At 46.5% G+C, this 22,709-nt stretch overlaps 1 protein-coding gene across 3 annotated transcripts in view; it reads right to left on the bottom strand.

Moving 5' to 3' along the window:
* ARID1A (AT-rich interaction domain 1A) overlaps positions 1-22,709 on the bottom strand; it is a 61,033-nt gene that overhangs the window by 590 nt on the left and 37,734 nt on the right. For 2 of the 3 annotated variants that reach the window (XM_082777431.1, XM_082777429.1), the window contains 16 exons: positions 18,332-18,572; positions 17,877-17,966; positions 16,978-17,145; positions 16,039-16,354; positions 14,651-14,796; positions 14,455-14,564; positions 12,017-12,226; positions 11,245-11,452; positions 7,293-7,425; positions 6,749-6,921; positions 6,420-6,570; positions 6,138-6,269; positions 5,933-6,029; positions 3,640-4,513; positions 3,203-3,333; positions 1-2,352 (listed from right to left, as the gene is read on the bottom strand). The exon at positions 1-2,352 is cut by the window's left edge and continues 590 nt beyond it. In XM_082777431.1, the coding sequence (XP_082633557.1) occupies positions 628-2,352; positions 3,203-3,333; positions 3,640-4,513; positions 5,933-6,029; positions 6,138-6,269; positions 6,420-6,570; positions 6,749-6,921; positions 7,293-7,425; positions 11,245-11,452; positions 12,017-12,226; positions 14,455-14,564; positions 14,651-14,796; positions 16,039-16,354; positions 16,978-17,145; positions 17,877-17,966; positions 18,332-18,572 (4,905 nt within the window). In that variant the 3' untranslated portion in view covers positions 1-627. The remainder of the gene's footprint in view (positions 2,353-3,202; positions 3,334-3,639; positions 4,514-5,932; positions 6,030-6,137; positions 6,270-6,419; positions 6,571-6,748; positions 6,922-7,292; positions 7,426-11,244; positions 11,453-12,016; positions 12,227-14,454; positions 14,565-14,650; positions 14,797-16,038; positions 16,355-16,977; positions 17,146-17,876; positions 17,967-18,331; positions 18,573-22,709) is intronic. The other variant, XM_082777430.1, reaches the window with a different exon arrangement.

The following is a 22,709-nucleotide window of genomic DNA, read 5'->3' as shown; positions in this document are numbered from 1 at the left end:
TTCACACATGATACTTTGGGGGAAAAGCCTTTTTTCTCCTCAACATTAACTAAAAACATTTTTAAAAACTACAGCTTGCTGCTGATCCAGCGTTTTTTTTTCCATGTGAGACATTATTACAGTATGTTTACAGTTTAAGGTGTACAGTACATGAAGTTCTACACGCTACTGCACAGGCCTCCCTTGGACAAGGTCTGTTCACAACTGGTAACTTCTTGGTTCCTGCAAGATTGTGAATGTACAACAATAAACCACACAGAGTTCAGCAGTCACTTTTGTCCTTCAGAGTTTACCATTAAAAACAGTTATGAAAGTGGTGCCTGTCAATGTGATAACACGGCAAGTCGTTTTTCCCCAAACTCACTGTAAACGACAGTAACTTTGGTTAAAATAAAAAAAAGTCTTCTATGTAGACAGAACTTTGTCTCCTTTAATAAGGGATTCAGGACAAATTTGAAGGGCTGGGGAAGGGGAGAGGGACTGGGGACATCTTTCCCCAAGGGAGAAGCAGGACAGCGCAGGGCAGACAGTGGATTCTGAGGTGGTTTTGCATAAATAAAGGGCAACAGTCAGTTTCTAAGTTCTCCACTCACGCACACGCACACAGGGTCTCGGATCCCACAGCTGTCATGACTGGCCAATTAAAAACAGTACATCACAAATAACTTGTGAAACCAAAGAGTTCATCAAAGGCGACACGGAGATGTCCAACAGCCGCGACTCGTATAACGTGAACTCTGAGTGGTTCTCGTCCACCTTGGCCAGGGCGAGCAGCGCCCGAGCAGCTCGGCGCATCATGTCCACGCTCGTCGACTCAAAGGGTGGGTTCTGCATGTGCATCAAGCCGGCCTGGCTCTGCTGGAACTGCGTGGCGGCCAGGCTGTCCTCCAAGAAGCCCAGCAAGTTGCCAATGCTGCCCTTCTGCACAGCAATCGCTCTTGCTGCCAGGCTGTCCCCCTGTGCCAAGTTGGCCAGTAGTACCACAGCCATCTCTCGACACACCGGGTTCTTTCTGTCACTAAGGAAACGCACCATGGTGCTGTACAGCTTCTCCAAGCGACTGAAGGGGGGAGTTGCAAGAATCAAATCCACATTGTTGTCCTGGATGCTGAGTTTGCTGAGTGTTTCCAAAACCAGTCTCTGAGGGGAGAGGACAGCATTTGGCCCCAGCGTTGGAAAGGGATCCTGGGCCTCTGCTGACGGACAGACCGCCCAGTGGAGGAGTCCATCCAGGATAGGCAAACAGATGCTTTCTGGGTAAGGGGAGAGGTCCAGCTGGCCAGAAATGTTGGCCAACGTGACCAGTGTGTTTTCACGCAGCATCTCCAAGCAGTCCCACCACCACTCCACCTTGTTGCAGCTCACCCCTTGGTCCTGCTCCTCCTCTTTCTCGTAGGTCAGGGGTGCCTGCTTGCGCTCTGGATGCTTGTGGTGTAAGAGAATCAGTTTCCCTAGAATCAGCAGCAGCCCGGGGTGTTTAGACATTTCAAAGTCATTGCCCGGCACAAACGATAAACTCCTGATGATATTAGAGACACAGATGCAGCGCTTCGCCAGAGAGTCCTGCCAGTCTAGGAGGGTGCAGAGAGGTGTCTCGTCTTTACTGTGAGGTTCGTCCTCCAGAATTTTTATATTTCTGTGGCTCTGAGCTGGACTAATGCCAAATGGAAACTTGCTGCTTTCCTTCGCAGTTTCTGAAGCTTTGACCTCTTCCTCCTCCCCTGACAGGGAGCCCGGACGCGCCGAAAGCATGTCGTCCATGGTGGCAGTTATCCTCTTCTCCGAGGAGCTGTCAGATGGAAGGGTCTCTCCTTCCCTAGTGCTTGGATTGCTCTCAGCTGCTGAACGTTTCCTCAAGACAGAGTTGCAGGAAGCTCGTTTGTGAGGCAAAGGTAGCTCCATCTTGCTCTCAAAGTGGGTCTGAATGTGCTCGGTGGTATCTCCGCCACCGATCCGCCAGTGCAGCAGTCCACTGTCGAACTCCTGCACTCGCCCCAGCTTGTCTGAATAATCTACCACAAACGGGTCATTTTTCTGCACGACCTTGACTGGAAGCTTGTCAAATTTACTAACTAGTTTCTCCTCGCTGCTCTCTAGAGGTACTTTGTCCTTGCCTGAAAACGCAGCCTCCTCCTCTTCCTCATCCTCTTCCTCCTCCTCACAGTTCAGGCTCCGTGGTTCGTCATCCTCCTCCCCTTCTTCATGAGAGGAAGATGAAGATCTGCAGAACCTTTCGGGATCTAATAGTGTTCTTTGCCCTGGGTCTCCCACCTCGTATTCCTTCAGGATTCCAAAGATCTCGATCAGGCAGCGCCGGAAATACTCCACCAAGAGTTCCAGCAAGCCTGGCAGCTACAAGGGAGGAAAAAAACAAGAGGGGAAAGGAAGGAAGGGAACAGTGATCAGAAAACAACATTGGCCAATATGAGCAACTGGGAAAGCAGTTCATAAAGGGCAAAGAATTTAAGTGGCACTGTTAATTAACGGGATCTTTTCATGCTGGCAAGTAAACTGTTTGCAAAAGAGAGCCTTCCATCCTCTGAGAAAAGAACAATGGGAAAACAGACACTGACTGTCAGTATCCAACCCGCCCAACTCCACACACACATACCTGTGCAAACAAACGTGGCTCTTGGTTTCCTTTCCTCTCTGGTTAATACACAGGAAGGAGAAGGGCAGTGCACTAAGCAAAAGAGCCTTTAGGGGACTGTAGAATGGTTTCTACGACAGCCACATTTGGCAACGTGGCCACTAACAGACAGGCTGGGCCTCCAGACTGGCACCCAAGGCCTTGCTGTGCACTGACCCAGAGGGAAAGACAGAGCTGGAGGGGAAGTCATGAACACCAGAACATAAAACCTCCAGCCCTTCACAGTGACCTTGCTACAAAGCCCATTTTGGCCTCCCCACCCTTCTTCCCTTTCTGTTTTAGAGGAATATTCCCCTCTGTGTTAGAGGCAATGTGTCTCACCAGAGAGGAGACAGCATGCACTTGCACGCCAACAAAATGTAAATACACAGGGCAGTGAGTAACCAGCACACAGCTCCCTGGACCTGGAGCACTCTTCAGACCTCCACAGGTAGAGGGACACCTGGGAATACGGTCCTACAAGGGCATGAGCTGCTCTTTGCTATCTCATTGACAGAAAACTGTACCAAATTAGCACTTCAAAGACCTGCATCAGAGAGCATCTGCACCCACCTGGCTGAGGTTGAAGGTCATTATGCTGTTGTCATCATAGAGCAGGATGTTTATGGTATCTAAGGCCCACGTACTTTCAGCTAGCAGCCCGGACTTCAGAGACATCATCACTCTCCAGGCTTCAGGAGTTCCTGTAATATAAACACATGATACTTCCAGCTCCTGGAGTTTAAAAACAAAAAGGAGATACTTGATACTGCTTTCTGGTCCCACGAAGAGCAGAGCCCACTTAAGATGTTGTACAGACTGTACGCAAAAGCAACCTCTCTGCAGACAATGCCGAGCACGAACATTATGTCTGATAACACAACTAACTCGCAATGCACACCCTGTATAAAGCCAGCAGAGCCCTACCGTTTGGCACTGCTGCACCAGAGAGTAATGGCAGCACCCACCCTTTGATGGGCACAAGCAGAAAAGCAGGAGTTTCCTCTTACCAATATCTTTTGCTGTCAGCCGCCTCCTTTGCTTCAGTACAGGTTGCGTAGCTTCTACTGATCCCGGAGGGAAGGTGATGTCTCGTCGGATCATGGGAGGCTGTACAGCTGCTGGTGTTATATGCGAGGCCGGGACTGGTGGTCCTGCCTTCTGCATTTTCATCCCCGAGTGCAGGAATGGAGATTTACTGGGAGAAGTGCGATTCTCCAGAGGTCTGGGCAGAGGTGCTGGGCTGGATACCTGAGGAATGTGATTCTGCATGCTAGGAGGGGTCTGGTAGTTAGACTGAGGGGGCCTGGTCATCGGGGGCACGGGGGCAGAGGGACCGTAAGGAGGTTGCCGGTTCCCGTGGGAGGACCACGGTCCCTCGTGGTTTACCCTCTGTTCTGAATGCAGAATTTCATCTGTTCGAGTCACTCCGTGATAAGCAGGCCCCTGGGGCGCAGAGCCAGTGCTCTGCCGATTTGGATAGCTGTACCCTATTTCGTTGCGCCCTTGCCACATGGCGCCTTGCTGGGGGCCCTCTGGAGCAGACTGGATGGGGCCACCCATCATCTGAGGAGGCATGTTTTGCTGAGCATTGGAGCCCGGGGGAGCCGAGACCCTGTCTCTGCCAAATTGGAATGGGAACTGGTTCTGTGGCCCTCCGGCAGATCGGCGGTCAGCAGCAGGGTATGTACTCCCATACTGGTTATACAAGTCCTGCTGGGGAGACGGCTGCGCAGTTTGCTGCTGGCTCGGCTGCTGGGTCTGTGCTGGAGGCAGCTGCTGCTGCGTCTGCCCCTGCCCGGCGCTGTACGGGACGTTGTACATCTCCCCTTCGTGCCGCTTGGCGGGCGGGCCGTAGCTGCCATCCATCGGTCGCTTGTAGTTCTAGATGGAAAAAGAAAAGGCATCGACAAGGTGAGATTATCTAGGCAGAAACAGGCAACCCGAACTCGGTGGGTAGGAATGCTCAGAGCCAGAGGACCTGCTCCACAGCATCGCCTGTACGAGGGCAAGACTTGTCTCGTAGCTAGTTAGCCATATCCACTGCGAGTTGGATCAGTCTTTCAGTTTTACAAGCCAAGACCAATTCCTTGTGGCTGGCTGCGTAGTTTCCTTGTGGGTTCTACAGGGATGCCTCAAGGGCAGAAATCTGCCCACAGAAAGGACTTTCCTGTAGAAAAGACTGGGCTCCACCATACGTTCACCACAAACCATACTGTGTACAGGTATTTGTATCCTTTCAAGTCCAGGAATTTTATCAGACCCTCCATTTCTTAGAAAACAGATTTCTGCTGAAGTATCAAACAAGATACGTTAAAAACTGTTGTACTTCCTGCTTCTTCCTTTCCTGTAGATTTCAAAACATGCCAACGAAAGGAGCAAGAACTATTCTCCCCCCCCTGCTTCTTTTAAGTGCAAAAAGAGAAAGCAGTCAATTGCTGAGACAAAATTAAAATCCACGATCTCTCTTGCCTCCAAGGATCTGTGCTCTGTTATACAGTCAACTCAGCAGCTCTACTGTCATGACTGGCTTCAGATGGAGCTCTAGGGCTTCAAAGATGACAAGTACCAGAGTAACTCGAACTCTTGGCTCACAGCCCCATGGCTCTGGTTGCAGAGCCAAACTGCAGAGCAGTTGGAATTATTCTTAGCACAGCTCTGCAAGTGCCCTCTCTATACTCTCCTAAACTAGAGGGCTCAAAATTATCATGAAAACATTATGGGTCTTGGCACTGACACCAACAGCAAGTCATATATAAGGATTAAGGAAAGAGATACACATTCATTCAAACTCTGCCCTGAAAAAAAGTTGATAGTTTTGAGGAAAACAAGTAAAAAGCAGTGGGGCACTGCAGGTGTGCAGGCAGGCCCAGAGCCTTTATCTGCAGGCTCAGTGAAGTAGAGACAAAAAAATCCTGGGTTGCCCAGAATGATGAAACATCTATTCCTAAAAAGTTCATTTCATCACTTTCACCAAGAAGCGTTGCAGAAACAGTATGGGACTCAGACACTTCTAGAGGAGCCCAGTAAAGCTTCCTGATCTCCCGTTCCCTGACCAGAGCATGCACATCTACGAACTAGCTGTATTCTCACAATACATGTATTCCATTTTCCTAACGCAACACTGGAAACACTAATTAAAACGTCCTTTAACCTATTTGGAAACTGGCAAGAAAGCCTCCTGTACAAGGTTCTTAATTCTGTCCAACACCTACACATTTATAAAGCAAACAGCATAGAGTTTTCATCACCCTCCTTTTATCCACTTTGCACATATAAAACTCCTCATTTCTGGTAACCTACCTGCTGTTGCTGTTGATACATGGTAGTTTGCTGGCTAGGGAAGGGGCTGCCCGAGGATGTGCCTTGAGAGGAGAATTGATTGCCATAGGAATCATGTCTAGAGAAGGAAGAGATGCATTATTTTTCTCATCAGATACACGCTTCACTTTCAGTCTCAGAGCTCTTGAGCTGGGAAGAGCTGTTTGTGGCAACACCCCACACACACCTTTGCTGCTGCTGTTGCTGCTGCGGGTAGCGGCTGGGAGAATACATCCCCGATTCCGGGGTGGAAGGCATGATGTTTGGCTGTGGAGTTCCAGCTGCTAAGTTGCCCTCAGGTCCCATGCCAGGCTCCGTCCTACATGGAAACAAACAGAAGAAAACCATACGTCTGCTTAGATTCACCTCAATTGAAAAAGGATGGTCAGAAAAGTCACAGTAGCAATTACAAAGTAATCGTTTCATGTGAGTCAAGCAAGTCAGGATTTCCCTGGGTTCAAGTACCCACCTCACTCTGTCGTAAGGACCTCCGTAGGGATAGTGTGGCCGCTGTCCCATGGCCATGTTACCCATCCCTGGACCTGCAGCACGATTGTAAGGGTCACCCATACCACTGTTGGGGCCCTGCCCTGAGGACATGAAGGGATCGCTTCCTGGAGCTGAAAGATTGAAAGAAGGATCGATAAACATGTTAATCTCTGCAATAGAGAGATACGTCCCTTCTTTTGTTGAAGAAGGGCAAGCAGAAGGCTCCCACAGCACATTCCAGCATTCAGCCAGATTCAGGCATTAGTGCTCGTGGAGAAAAGGGAGAGCAGCACACGTGGACTTCCTCACCTTTCCTCATACTGCTGTAAGGATCTTTATTTGGCTCATAAGACATGCGACCCATCATGTCGGAGGTATTCATGCTGGGCTGGTACCCTGGATTTGGAGTCATGGAGTTCCGCTTCTGGAACGTGGGATCACTGCCATCTGTAAAGGCATCCTGAAGGCCCACCGAGTTACTCCTGATTAAAAAAAAAAACAACACACATCAGAAACACAGGACTATAGAGATCCACAATGCTTCAAGATTCTTCTCCCCACACATTCCCTCTCAGTTGTTGGGTTCCCTAGAAGATCCGTGGTCATGCTCCTCCAACAGAGGCATGAAGAACTGCCCTTCTACAATACTATCCTCAGCCCCAGTCTCAAAGGCAATGATTATTCACACAGAGAGTCAACACTGTTTGTGTGAGCCATTAACAAAGAGCAAAGCCAAGGAGCCCCATCAAAGCAGGCACTTAAGGCTCCAGCCATCTGTGGTAGCGATGCTGAAGCAACCTCACGGTCACAGCTCGTGTCCAGCATGGTGGAAGAGGGTGCGGTGCTTTTGTACCTGATGCCTGGCAAAGGGGGCATCTGACTGTGTGGCGTAGATGCTGGAGTTGGTGGCTTCAAGTCTCCTCCTTCTGCCATGGAGCTGCTGGTGGACTGAGGTGTCTGAGGCCCTTGCATCGAGCCTGAACCCGCTGCAAGAACAGAAACGTGGTGTGAGCAGCTCTGCACCCTACAGATGTAACCCAGAACCTCCCAGAACATCAGCCTCTAGAACAGTGAATAGTCCTTGAAGAAGGACATATGAAACATGGCCAAAAAACTTCAAGGAGTTCAATGCTTACAAGGACACGGTGGGCCAGACCTCCCAGAAGAACCCTGTATAGTAACGTAAAGCTGAGGACACACTAATTTGTATCACTACTTCACTTTGTTCCTTTTTACACACCACCACATCACCCTGTCACTGTGCTGAGCTGCCCAAGCTCTCCAGCTTCAAAGGCTGAGGCTCTACAGTGTGGTAGGGAACGCATTGCTTCTTGCCAAGGGACAACCCTTGACCCCTCACCATCACATTCTCTTTCTACCCAAGGGAAGGCGGGTTTGAGCCCTCTCCTGTGATACTTCCAATCTTTGCAAGCGATGGGAACTGCAGGACTGCTGCTGAAGTCACTGTAACTATAACAAGGCTCCTCTGTCTGCTCTGCCCTTGGACTGGGGTTAGCTCATGCAGGTGAATTCGAGCACCACTCCCAAGGATTCCTGGAACAGGGAATGCCGGAGATGCCGGATCTTTCACCGAATGCCGAAACCTGCCCAGCAAGTTCCCCGGCTCGGAGGGGTTGCTCTACGCTCCGGTAAGCTTTCATCAAAACTCCACTAAGCTTTCATCAAAACTCTCGGCCATGGCGTGTAATCCAGCAGTGCCGGAGCTCCAGGAGCTCTGCCCTGCCCCTGGATCCCTGTGACAGTGGCAGCTCTCAGGTTTATACGCTCCTGGCAGCTGGCAAGAGCTGAACTCTTAATTAATGTTTCCATTAGTTACCATCCCCAGCACCCGATATCCCTCAGCTTCAGCCCTGCTGGCTGATGACTCATTTCAGCTATTCATTAAAATCCTCCGAGGTCACGTCCAGGGCATGTTTGTTTACACCCCACCTTCCTGGCACCCTGTCCTCCTTCTCGGCGACTCCCTCTCAGCCCGGGGAGGTCTCGGCAGAAGGAAGGGCAGAGGCAGGCCCAGCGGGGAGTTTCATTCATGAGCTCTCCCCGCCGCCCTCCTTCCCTCGGCGGCAGCGGTTCAGTTCCGCTCGCTTCCCCCAGGAATTCGCTGCTCGTCTCCGCGCCGCCTTACAAATGCTGGCATCGGCAGGAAGAGGCCCCGAGACATTCCCCGCGTCGCTGCCATTTGGTGTTTGTCCCCACCCCCCGCTGTCCCTCCCACTCACAAATTTACACACGGTTGGAGCCGGGCCAGCTCCGTGCTCTGGGAATTAAACCCAACGGCAGGCTGATTACGCCTCCCCGGGGACACGCTGCAGTTTGCGAGCGGGAACCCAAGATGGTTCATGGCAAACCCATGCTGAGTGCCCACAAGGCAATCCCCAGTCCACTTCAGAGGCCTTTCTGTAAACACTTTTGTTTTCTGAGGGTTGTGAACGTCGCTTGCATGGAAAGCGGCTGGGTCGCTAGGAGCGCAGCCCGGACCAGTGGCCAGCAGGGCCTGCAGATCCTCTACGGCCACCACAAGCGGGCTGTGCACAACCACGTGGCATCACCTCCACCATTCACCAACTTCTGAAAAGTTCATTTTTATGGAATAGGATCAAACGAAGCGTAAACCAACAGGTTATGAAGTCTGCAAGGAAAGCAAAGTCACCCACGTCAGCATGGGATGACGGAGACCCTCAGCCAAATGATGGGATTCCAGAACGCACCACTTCTGGCACTTATTTTTCAAACAGGGAAGTTATCCCCCAGGAATGGGAACTCCTCTCCCCGTGCAAGTCTGGAGGATGCTGCTCAAAGAGCCTCAGGCACCCCTGAAGAGCTGTGCCCACTGGGACTCATTGTTTTGAGACAGCTCTTAAGCCTGGAGCTAAGGATGGGAGAGCCCTTTGAGCTGTGCCCTTCATCCTCGTTCCTGCTAATCCAGGGGGGCAAGAGAGAAGAAGAAAAGGAAAACGAAAGAGGAGCTAAGTGATAAGGCTGAAAGGGTCACAGCAACCATGCTGCAGTGCTGTTTCTGCATACTCCTGGCTGCAGGAATCTGGAGTAAGATAAGCGGTGAGAGCAGTTTAAAAAGGAAATAGAAAACAGTCCTCACACCGGATGGACTCGCAAACCGATGGACTAAGGCAACAGGGCTGCACAAACATGCAGAGTTTGGGATAGGAACCCTGTGAATTCCTACTGCCGATGCGCTGAAGGTATCAGCTGTACCACAGCCCTAGAAGGCAAACTCAGGACTTGCACATACCACCACATTAGCTAATAAATAAATAAATAAAACTGATGCACCATCTAATCCATTCTGACAGGCACCTAGTGCTGCAAGAAGTCTTTAGTGGCTTCTTAAACATCTCAGACCTCTCCAAATAAACTCCAAATGCTTTTAACTTCTTTGTTCCACTGCCTGGTATCTCAGGGGGAAAGAAAGAGGTTTTGGAAAGAAAGTGGGGAGGGATTCGGGTTCTAGTTTAAGTGGAACTCAGACACCACTTTAGACAGAAGTTTAGTCTAATGACAAAAAGTCATTTTCTCTTGCAGAATACACCAAGATTGAAGCTACACTGGGACAGGTTTCCTGACTGGTAAAAAGATATTATTATTATTATTTTAAGAAAAACTCTGTAACCGAGAGGATAGATAGATATAGCTGTTAACAGTATATTTGGACAGGCACACTTTAAATCAAGGGCTTAACAAGGCTGAGACAACTGCAGTACAATCAAAAAAGGGTTCATTATTCCACTCCTCCAGAGCTAGACTAAGATGATGCCAAGCTTCAGCACCAAAAAGGCTTTTTTTTTTTTCTTCCGAACATTACAGGAACTTCAAAGCATCAAAGTTTTTATTTCACCTACATGAACAAGCTCCTGACCAGAAAAGGCATCTGAGAGTTTTACTTATAAGACAAGCTGGAAAACTGAAGCATAAGTGGTTGGCAAGTTCAGCAGCAATTCAAGCAACGATCTCAATGCAAATGAGACAAATGATCAGACTTTCCAAAGACTAAAGAGTACAGCATGCACTGCTGGCCCAGTCTTTTTTTTTTTTTTTTTTTTTTAAAAAAAACAAATCTGAATTGAACACTATGCTAAATATTCAGAAACTGGAGCACCCCACCAGATTTAAACAACAGCATAGGGATTAATGAATTATTAACTTTTTAGAAGTTCATTTTAAAGGGCTTAAATTCTAGAGCATTTAACTCATAACAGGCTTACAAAGCTCTCTGGGCACAAAGCCTCTGAAAGTCCTCGCTGTCTCCTGCTGAAGACAGAAAGAAGTAATTCATGAGGAAGACGAGTGCACACCCACACCAACCATTTACTCCCAAGAAGGTAGAACTCACATAATCAAAACAAGCACAACTTTTTCTAGAAGTTCCCAAAGCTAAGCAGAAACAACAAGGGATGCTGTTAGAGTAAGCAGAGAACACCTGGAAGATCTGACTCTAGACTTCTCTCTCCTTCAGATTCTTTTAAGGCTGTGATGGACTGGTAAGCTTAGATGTATATGTATGTTTTAATTCTTCATATGCCTAGGTACAGAGGTGGGACACAAAACTAAACTACCCCAACAGGCTCGACTTATACCCAGTATCATTAGCTCCCACATCACAAAAGTATTTAATCTACACATCCAGAGAACATCCAATTAAAAGCAGACACGGGGGCTTTGTGGAAGGTTGGAACCAGCCTGACCCACAGCACAAGGAGTCAGGCATGCAGTTCTAGAGACCTGGTTCAAACATTGATTTCACACCTTAAAGCAGTGTCCAAACTCACCTGGAGAAGGAGGCTGTATCTTAGTCTGAGACTTCTTTGAATCGGCAGCTGCAAAGATATCTGGAGGGGGGTCTTCACCTCGCTCAATCTTGCACTCAAAGGCATAGAGACACTGGATGTACTGCTTCTTCAAAGAACTAGCTGCACTGCTGGACGTGCCCACATTGAGATTTGTGGCTAACTCGCGCCATTTCTTGTTTTTGTTGACCTGCACAACCAAACAAGAGGCTCTAAACTCAAAATCCCAGCTACAGCTCCTCCAAGAATTTTTCTGGGGAGAAATCATCACTTGCCATCTAAAACAAAGGATTCAGTAAGGGCTAAGCAGAGCAGATACAGTTGCATTCAAAACCAAAAACTAGTACCCTCTCTTCCTCACCTACAGAAAACTTTTCAAACAGGAAGGGATAACAAAAAGTAGCAAATCGAATTAGCCATGAGGTCAGTTAACAGCCAGCTGCAAAGACAAAGACAGTGTCACCAATCTTTGCAATGGATAAAGCTGGGAAAAAGAGCTCTTAAATTGAATCTCACCACAGACTGTTCTTAACCAGAAAATGGGAGAGCAGACATTTGGCTCGCTTAGAGGATCCTGGGTTTTACAGGCATTATTAAAAATAAATAAATAAAAGAAACAGCTAAATTGAAAGTAATGGTTTACATCTAGCTACGTAGTTAACTTAGAACTCTGCTGCCTATTGACTTGTGACTGCCAAGCAGTGGTCAGCTCTGAACATAAAGGTACTGTCATCACTGGTTGCTCTTCACTCACCTGAGTCAATCCTCCAATCTCCTTCACTGAGATGTAGAGCCGGTAAAGGTCCAAGGGTTTTCTGCCTACCGCTGGGAGGTTTGTCATGCCCATGGCCTTCTCTTCAGTGAAGGCCAGGTAACGATCTACCCAGATCTTCCTCTCAGGCTCGCCACCCAGCTCATAGAGTTTGGTGATCTTCTCATTGGTCGTAGTAGAGGAACTGGACTTCTAGGAGAAGGAAACATATCAGGACTGAGCAGCACAAAACCAGCTAGCTTATATCCAAGGTGGGTTCAAAAAGCAGCCAGGTAAGAGTGCAAGGTTCTGCTGTTATACTGAGAACAGTTTAATGTTAGACCCACACTTGTCTCAGATCAATGTCAGTCTAAAAGATGAGTATTACTCAACAAAGGTATCAAGAAACCAGCTGCTACCCAGGGAATTCACAGAGTATGCATCTTGAAAAAGCTTTCCAAATGCTGTAGAAACCAACCAAACCTCAGAGACTTCACATCTCTTCTCTGAGATCTCAGAGATCCTTTGTGGGCACATTTGCTCTAGATATACCTTTATGAGGAAACATCTAAGCCAACTGCAAATGAGACTCCCCATGGCTGTGCACTCTGCCATGGTGAATACTGCCCTCTGGTCAGCCTCTCCTCTTACCCAAGCAGTAGATGCCAGAATAAACTGACGCTGAAGACAGCAGAGGAGTAAAAACAAACACACCCCAAAGAAAAATAAAAGATTAGAGGCAACTATTTAACGAATGCGTGTGAGGAGTCCCCCACAAAGACAGTTGCTCTTCCCTTCCCCATTTACTGGCAGAAGTGCAGAAACCTCCAGCTATCCAGATGTGATGTGAGTTCCCGTATCACTTTGCTACTGATGGCACATCAGGATCCAGGAAGACTGTCTGATATGGCATTAACGTATCCCACAAACATGGAATGTAAGTTTGCAGCTACCAAGCACAACTATTGCACACTAGTTCCTATATGGCTGTGTAGGATCCATTGCATCGTCTTAGTGTCTATTACTAGGACTTGCTACCAGAAGTCCCACTGATTTTCTCTGGGCCAGATTTGAGATACCTACTAGAGAGCTTAAAGCCAGTCTTGATCTAAAAAGGGCATTACAGATGCTGACGCACCATCCTGAGCGTTAAGTCAGCCAGCACGTTTATTAGGATGTCATAGGGCTAACACGTGACATTTGGCTCTTTGGGGAAGGAGTTTATATCACAAATGGAAGTAAAATTAATATTCCTGAACTCAAGAGCACTACCTATGCCCTTCATGTTCTGGAGGGATGCCCATTAGCATGAGATGATTCTTGAACAGGGCAGGCCATGCAGACAGAGCAACCCTTAGTTACAGCTTCCAGCATCTTCTAGCCCGAGAGCGTTCAAGCCCTTGTTTCCCATAAACAGAAAGGCAGATGCCAGAACACATGAGCAGAAGGGAGAGACCCTCTGAACCTTCATGCAGGCTCCTGTTACAGGTGTTAAATTTGCAGAGCATGTATTTTCCTTGAGGTAGCAACAGAGGAGAGTAAAGGGTGAGAAACGGCTTTTTTTTTTTGGTGGTTCTTTTGAAACTGGTAGCAGTAATGCAAAGAAAAATACTCCTTGAAGAACTTGCTTGCCTCCTTCTGGCTTTAATAAAAGACTAGTAAGAGGTCTGTTTGTGAAACAACACGCTTCAGCGTGCCACCTCCCAGCTGAGAGGTGATAACTGACTCCAAGCCTACACCAGAAACAAACTCGGGTCTGTTTACACTTCTTTCACAGTTTCACTGGGACAGGTGATAATTCCTAGAACTACCCAGTTGTTTTGCAAGCGAGCTTGATTACTCGCAAAGGACTAGGAAACACTCCTGCAAGCCCTGGAAGGAATAGACACTCCCCTTCACTTCTGAACCGTTTATGAGTCACAGAAGTGGGATGCTCAACTGTTTGAACCTTTTAAATAAATCCTGAAGAACCTCTTGGAACCACTGGCACAGCTCAAGCACAGCCCTTTGGGCATGATGCCTCAAGTGCAATTCATGTTGAATCTCCTTACACCGAACACAAAAACTGCATGCTCCTCCCAGTTAATAAAACCAAGACTGGCCCAGGATCTAAATGGGAACATACAGACATCTGGAGAGGGATATGGAGAACAGCACTTCATGCCAGCTTGCTTAAACAGAACAGGAGATGCCAGCATATGCCACTCTCCAAAAGATAACACATCCCAGAAGGGGACATCCCACTCAATCGCCACACTCTTGAGTTGGGAATCATGGCCACATGTAGCAGCCAGATCACATACTACATGGACAACCATGCTCATGAGATGTTTGTTCAGGGTAGAAGGCAAATCAAATTAGGTTTCTCTCAGGAACCGCATTCACTAACAGATACACACACCGTGTCATTGTAAAACACAAACAAAGGAGCGGCATTTTACCTTTGACTTGGATTCTGCTTTTGGCGTCCCATCTGCCTTATTGTTCATTTTAGTTGCAGGCGTTAATTTGACATCCGCAAGACCCATCATTTCAGGACTTGCTGCCATCCCTAGGAAATTCAGAGAACCTTTTACAATGATGCTCAATCCAGTACCATGAAGTCAATGAAGCGCTCAAGAGTCAGCACTGCCTTACCTGCAGAGTTGTTGGCCATATTCCCACCCATCGGATAGGGTGGGCCCTGGGGATTTATCATGCCAGCCATGCTGTTAATTCCCTGCCCATAAGGAGGTCCAGTGCCCATCATTCCCCCTTGGTTCATGTTGGGATAACCAGGAGGCCTAGAAAAGGCAAAGAAGAGAGAGACGTTTACTCTAAATAGTAACCATTAAAATCTTCCCTTCTAACAAAACAGGTTTACTAGAAGCCGCTTTCTACAACAGAAGTGGAGATCACTTTTCCAGCAAAAGACCAAAGATCAGGTGCTTCTTCAAAAGCTTAACCACTCTTAAAGCCTTAACCTCACTCTCAAAAGAAAAGGGGACGCAGCCTATTTTGAAAGAGGGACTTCAGTTCTAAACATTTTCACTCAATCTTCATCCTCAAACTGAACTTTCAGATGTTAAGTCACCTTTACAGGGAAGAAAGAATCTGCAAATACTGCAGCCCTGCACATTTAAGTAAGAATACATTTGTACAGGTGGACAGTGTAGTGCCCCAGCCTTCTTTAATGACTCTTCTCTCCTTTTTGTTATCCACACAAGCTGCATTGTTGTACATGTATCAGAAAACCTCATACACAACCGTCGCTCGGACACGTTATTCAAACGGACAGACTTTGATGCCTTTATTGGTGTTCAGAAACTGACCTCCTAGCAGTAGCAGGTAACATCAGACAGAAGATTGTGGGGAAAAAAAACACTAAGATAAAGAGCACAATGCCTAGTCAGACCACAAATGCATCTAAATCTAACAGCTTTGTTAGGGAAACCCAATTTATAAGCAAGTTCATGGCTCTCATGACGTTCTGGTAGGCCACATACAACTGCTCTGAAATGTGCAATTAAAAAAAAAAAGAACAACACAGAAAATAGTTGCTAAGTTCAGTGCTGAATTCCAGCTCCTTTCCCCACAGCAGCTCATCAAAGCCCTAAAAGGAAGAAGTTCATTACTCTGGACAAGTAATGCCTTGGTTCAGACAAATGCAGCTGGATGGCTGTCTGCTAGATTTATGGGCTTTACCACACACACAGCATCTTTTAAGTCACTCATGCAACAAAGTAGACCAGAAAGCCAAAACAATTTAAGGGATCTCAAAGTTAAACAGATTTCAGATTTCACCAATGAATATGAAAAGTTCCCTAAGTAGATCATTAGTGACATATTAAAATACACTGCTTATTCAAGCTTTATGCTTCTTTTTTTTTTTTTTTTTCCAACAGTTAAGATAGATGAAAATGCCTTAAAACTTTAAGGAAATGTAGGTTCACTATACCTACAACGCTGGGTTATTTAATTTGAAATCCAGATATGACATAGAGAATGGATTTAACACTTTGGCAAAGGGAAATTTCACTCCTTACCTGTTCTGGATGGAGTTGGCAGCAGCATGCATGGCAGCAGCAGCTGCTTCTTGTGCTTTGCGATTCATGCCACCTGGTGGGGGGCACATTCCTGTCCCCACCTGAGGAGGCATATTCGCCATGTTAGGTCCGTACGGTCTGTTCCCCATGGTGGCATGGCTCATCCTCCCTGGAGGAAGCCCAGTGTATGGTGGCACACCAGTCTGCCCATGCATCTGGCTCCCTGCTCCCATTGGGTTCATGCTTCCTCCCATTCCCGGACTGGGATAGTTGGCATTGGACATAGCATTGTAGTTTGGCTGCCTGGGATAACCTCCTAAGGAGATGAAAAGAGGGGAAGGCAACATCATTCAACTAGTTAAGTTTATGAATCACCATAAAAATCTTCTATCAGCAAATATTTAAAGATCACTAACAGAGATGAGGGGGAGTGTTAACACCTCAACAAAAAGTCAAAGTACTTGGATATAAGCCACGTAAAATGTGTTTTGACACAGCTAAGTAACAACATCTATTCAAAAGCTGTCTGAAACTCTCCCAAACCTCAACTAAGCACAGTGAGCTAAATGGCCCAGGACAGGATGTAAAAAACTCACTTAGCCCTTTCCAAAATATACAACGCTCATTTTAATTCCCCTCCAAAGAGAACTGGCTCTTCTTTTCTACATCTGCACAGTACTACCTACGTCTTTTTAAACCAGGGGAAAGATGCTACATTTATAATTACAACTTGCACTGAAAGCAACATAGTTCATGAATCTCAACGTGATACATGAAGTACAGTTCCTTCCAGCCCATAAGCAGCGTACTGTTTTGCATTACCCACGCGTTAGGAGACAGATGAAAACAATTTATCAAAAGACAAGATGTTACAACAGACAGAGGCCTTTCATATTCACGGAGCTCAGTTCCCACCTTGAGAAGCCGGCCATGCCTCACCTTGAGGTCCGTACTGCCCACCCTGGGGTCCGTAGCTTCCCATGGAGTTCTGCTGGTATGGCCCCATGCCAGCGTGCATCTGTCCTCCAGAGGACTGCCGGGGAGATAAGGCTGAGCCAGGCTGGGGTGAGCTGTACTGGGGCATCTGAGGATTCCTCTGCATGTAACCTGGTCACCCAGTGAGCGGAGCAGACAATTATTAAAGTACCCAGAGATGCCACTGGACATGCATGTTCTTAGGAAGCAATTCACAGGACCCACTAACAAAATCCTTCCAGCAACAGACTAAACAGATTTTACAGTAGTTATTATTAAGGTGCCAATGTTATCCACTAAGATAACAAATTCAATTTCCCGTTTTAACCAGGAAAAAAAAAAAAACTTGGCATGACAGGAGTAGACAGTACGACTTGGCAAATGCTAGGGACTTTCTGTCATTGTCAGGGTTTTCTTTTTTTTTTGTTTGCTTGCTTGTTTTCTCTGGGTGACATCTACATACTTTCAGCCATGAAAGCTGAAATTTTACATACATTTTCCTCCACGCTAACCTTATTCTTGTACTAGAAAAAGGCACGCAGTGTTGTTGCGACCATTCCTCATTTCGAAGCTTAAGGTCATACACCCTGGACAACTAGCTTTCATAGAAAAGAGTTGCAAAAGCCAGAGAAAACACCTTCCAAGCCAAACTACCAGCTTGGATGGAACACTAAGAGGCCACAGGACCAGTAACAGTTGAATTTAGTGCAAGGTGCCTAAACGCTTGCAGCTGATAAAGCTGGTGCAGCCTTTAAGTGCTATCTCACCACAGAAATCATGTCATCAGACCAGGTAATTTTTGGTTATGCATCTAGTTTTACAAACAATCTGTACAATTAAACCTTTTAACCCAAGTCACATACCTCGATCTTGCGCTATGCTCGACTGGTTCATGGAAGGATGCATGATACTGTCCGATTGGCCACTAGGCGGTCGGGGCGGCATCTGATTGCCTACACCACAAAAAGGAGAGTGGTTAATCACAAAAATTGCACACCACAAAATCCAGGATGCAAGAGCGTTAAAAGCCAGAACTACAAACAGCTTCAGAAGGGTACGTGAGCCGCAGCAAAGAAAAAGAAGAGCAAGATCAGCCACATCAACCCTGCAAAAATAACACTGCTGGTTTGCCAGCCATCCCACCCATTCTGCTTTAAAAGTTACAGGTGTTCTAAAGAAAAAAAAAAAAAGACCACAAGATCTCAGTAGCCACATAATACTGACACTGGCCAGTTTCTCCCAGCTGACCATTTTAATTAATTCTCTAGCTGCATGAGACGACTGTACCCAGAGATCAACACGTGCCAAGGAGCGTTACCTGGTACTGCAGCAGGTGAAAGTGGACCAGAACGGGACTGAGCAACACTAGCTGGAGATCCAACAGGGGATGGTGAGGGTCCTCTAATGCCTGGCAGGTGAGGAGAGGTATGTGGAGAGAAAGGAGACTGAGCTGGGTTACTCTGCTCTCCTTGACTGCTGGAAATCCCTGATGTGCTTACTCCAGGACTCAGGGCTCCTTCTGTACCCATGGGTAGATCATCTATTGAACCAGACAGGTCCTGCAACACACAGAGAAACAGATCAGCCAAAAATAAAGAGGCATGGGGCTATTCTCTCATATACCATCAAGAAAGACTGCATTTCTCCCTTAGGCATACTACAAATTGAAATCAATGAACTCGGTTCATGTTATTGTCAGTAACGAAGGCTGCTGAAGGCCGAAGTAACTGACAAATGTCTCTTATCCTGCTGCCTGTCTCTGAACCTGACAGTTCCCCAGCTGTTTTGCTGAGTGTTCACTAATGGGCCAAACAGTGGCCTAATTCTCCTGCTTGCTTCTTTTAATTCAGTTTAGAGGCCAGAAACTGAAGAATGCATCAACAATACACATAGAGGAGGCAGTCCATGCGATCTTGACTTGGAAGAGAAATGTGGCTCAGCCTCTGAACGACAGAAAACTTCTGCTTCACCATAATTAATTCATAAACCTCATATGAGGTGGGAAACTACTCACTTGAGATGGATAAAAACAAACTAAATAGAGATTTAAAAGGAAATCATAAAACATTCTTCAGGGTTCCCACTTTCTTCAAAGATAGCAAAAACTAGCAATTACAATATTAGCTTTTAAAGTTCAGCTTTTTTTTTTTTTTTTTTTTTTTTGAAGGCAAGGCTAGAGAATGCCTTTCCTCCTGCATGTATTCACCCTGAAAAAGCACAAGAAGCCTAAGGAAATTGAAATCTCCAGTTGCCGCAACAGTGACTGCAAAGCAACAGCACCAAAATTCAGTTGGCAAGTCTGAGAAATGGTGATACGTCCAAGATAATTACGTGGAAATCCAAGGTTCACGACTGTCCTGGGTGCTTGATACTAGCATGTGTTGGCTAATGTTGGCCTGAAGTAAATGAACGAGTCCACAACAGGGTAAGCAGGGTAAGATGAGCAGGCTCTGGTGGAGCGTTTGAGCAGAACACTGGAAGTTTTAACTGTTCCAGGGATTAGGTCTCTGCCAGAGATTCAAAGGATCGCAGCAGGTGAAGAAATTGCAGAGCAAAGCTTACCAGGCCCTTGCCCACCTTTTGCAAGTCTTTCAGAGCAACCAGCCTCGGATCAGAAGTGCTCCAGACTGAGCCCTGCAGGTGTTTTAGATCGAGCTCCTCTGAACAGAATTCAACTGACCAGCACAAACATAGTCAACTTATTTAAAACACCAAAAAGACTGAGCTGACTGAAAAATAACTTGGACGCCATTGTCTCATTTACACTGACCGTACAACACCTTGGTTAGCAGCAGTTCAGATGACATTTTCCCAGCTCTGTGCAACGTGGAAGGACCTCAGTCAGACACAGGACACCGCAAACTTATCAGCTGTCAGAAGGGAGAGCCCTATCGCTCTGTTACACCTGTCTGCCAGGTGAGGTGTGAAAAGGCTCTGAGAGCACATCCCTATCATCTAAGCTGGAGAGCAACACTTCACCTCTTAGGAAGGGGAAAACTGGAGTTAAGGAGGAATAAAAAAAGACCTGGGAAATATCCAACAACCTCATCATACTTGTTGAGCAGAGACTGGCACTCGGAAGGACAAAGGGGAGAGCTGGGCATCAGCTGCACTACTTTGTTGTCTGCTGCAATAGGGCAATCTTGTCTATTTTAGCAGCAGAATTGGATCAAAATGCTGGCAAATGCTACATTTGAGCTGGAAATGCCGGTCACTTGATGGGAGGACTTAGTGCATAGTATGCCCTTCCACCCCTTCCATTACTGCTTCTGTTTGAGAGATAATTTCCTGCATGACAGTCTCAGAGGTACATTTGCTTACTTACGAAGCATCATCTTCCTGGGGAAAAAAAAAAAAAAAGCAAAAAAAAAGCAGCTTTGTTTTATTTCAGTAAAAGCTAAAAAAAATGAGAAAAAGCCTAAAAATAGTGTCTGTGAGGTTTTGTAATTTTCACTACCTTCCTAAGGTAGAAAGAAGCATTGCTCATTTACGCAGCTACTTTTTTTTTTTTTTTCCCCTGGAAAACTTCGACAAAGCCTACATCCCACTAAAGAAACCACCAGAAGTGGGGGGTAAAGAGGGAATTTCCAACATTTTGCATTAAAAAGCATTAACCAACACAAACAATCAAGACCTGAACACTCTTCTCTCCTATGCAATTCCTGTCTAAGACTGAGATTAATCAGATTTAACTTCAGCTACTGGCATATGATACACCTCTAGGTTCCCCTCTAGTCTAGGAGAGGATCAGAACACCTACAAGTCAATTCAGCCTGACCTAAAATTGTTTCTAGTAGCTACTGACATTTCCTTTAAGGTACTTTTAGGCTAAATCACCAAACACATCCAAATGCTGTTTTTAGCATCACTGCAATGAAGCTGGAGGCCAAAACCCTCTGCAGCTTTAAAACCCTCACCACAAGCTCACGCAGTTCAGCAGTTCTGCTGGTCAGCAGTTAAACCTTCAGACCGGAGGGGCAGAGCTACTACTGCTATTTCACTGAGAGATTTTTAGGCTCAGAAGAAAACCACATTACAAATGTACACCTGAGACAGCACATGGGCATGAAAGGACGGGCACAGGGCAAGCACGCAAGGTGGAGCCTGGAAGTTTCCTTCCATTATCAGGAGCCTAAGTGAGACACTTCTCCAAGAGGCAGGAGTCTGCCTCCGAGATCTGGGGAGGTCACTGTTTGCTACGTGGTGTGAGTGATACCCATGCATGTCCCAGGCAGAATAAGAGGATACGATTTGGCAATACCAGGCCAAAAATGTCTGTGATACATAAAATGAAGCAGTGTTAAAAACTGTTTGAATATTAACTCCTAAGTAACTAGATAGCAATCTTTGAAGCTGATGTCTTCAACCTTGCCTGTGCATCAAAGCTTACCCTAAGTACTGCAAGTCATTTAAAAACATTCAGTTTTAATTAAGTGGGTTAATACGGGGTTGCTTCAGACATGCAAGCGAGGGCCTCTCTGCATTGCTGGCATACCATCACGGACCTCACATATATGAGAAGTAGGCCTTCTAGCTTTCAGGCTTTGGATCAACCTCTCAGATAATCAGTTTAAATAAGTTAAAAATGAATTACGTGTAAACCTTTCTTGGATGTTAGGACATGTATGAATTGATACAGGACAGTACCACATAAAGCGAGTAATTCACAAAGCGAATTTCACCTCTACAGATCTGTAAGTTTTATGAATCCTGATAATAAAGTCATTTCCCAGCAAAGAAATGTTCCAGCAGCACAGCAGCATTTTCTAAGTGTGTTATCCAGCAGCACTAAGTTTCTCAGAAGTGTGATTCCTGCAAGTGGAAGGAGAGAAGCAGAGACTGGAATGCTTAAGTGCAAGCAGCTAATCAGTAAGGAGCTGTTTTCCACCTATCAAGTTGTTTTCTCAGGATGCCAACCATCAAGACGCGGTGTTTTTCTAACTAGATCTAAAGGACACCCTCCAACTTTGATATCCCATTTACTCAAGTGCACCACAAACTAGGGGGAAAGGGAATCTCTCAACCTCTCAGCAGACTGTTTTAACGACAGTTACAGCAGAGAAGCCTTAAAGAAAAAAAAAAAAAAAAAAAAAAAAAAAGGAAAACCTCGTGGCAATAATGGAGACCTGCTGCTGTCAGTGGGTTCTGGACCAAGTCCAAAGAGAAGAAGGCCAGCGAGGTTTTATTTGCCTCCCGCAGAGCATCAGGAAGAGACCTGGGAAGACGCAGCAGCAGCACGAGAAGGGCTCTCCTCTTCCCTCCTCCTGCAAGCGCAGCCAATCGAGCCGAGACAGGAGGTGAGGCTCAACAGCAGTAACTCTGCCAACTTGAAGGAAACGTCAGGGTCTGGAGAATTTCCTCACGTGTTTCCAATGTGTTTTTTATGCATTTTATTGCTCATCTGCCATGCAGATCAAAAACGCTGGAGGGATTCCAACTATTTCACACAGAATCTCACACTCCAGGCTGGCTGCAGCCCCAAAGCCTGAGTTTCTTCACTTGAAATACTGCCCAGTGTTATTTTGGGATGTGACCTGATAGCGGAAGCCCACAGGGACCCTGAAACGATAACTGTTCCAGCTGCGATTGGTTGCCCAATCCTCACCGATGCCAGCATGGGTTTGTCGGTACTGCTGACAAACAAGGACTCAGCAGCTAACACCTTCTTTTCACACCACAACAAAACCATGCCTGAA

The sequence above is a fragment of the Aythya marila genome, assembly GCF_965140915.1.
Source record: "Aythya marila genome assembly, chromosome: 22".
Taxonomy (NCBI): Eukaryota; Metazoa; Chordata; class Aves; order Anseriformes; family Anatidae; genus Aythya; species Aythya marila.
The sequence above is the reverse complement of the archived record's forward strand: the minus strand, read 5'-3'. Positions and strand labels throughout refer to the sequence as shown.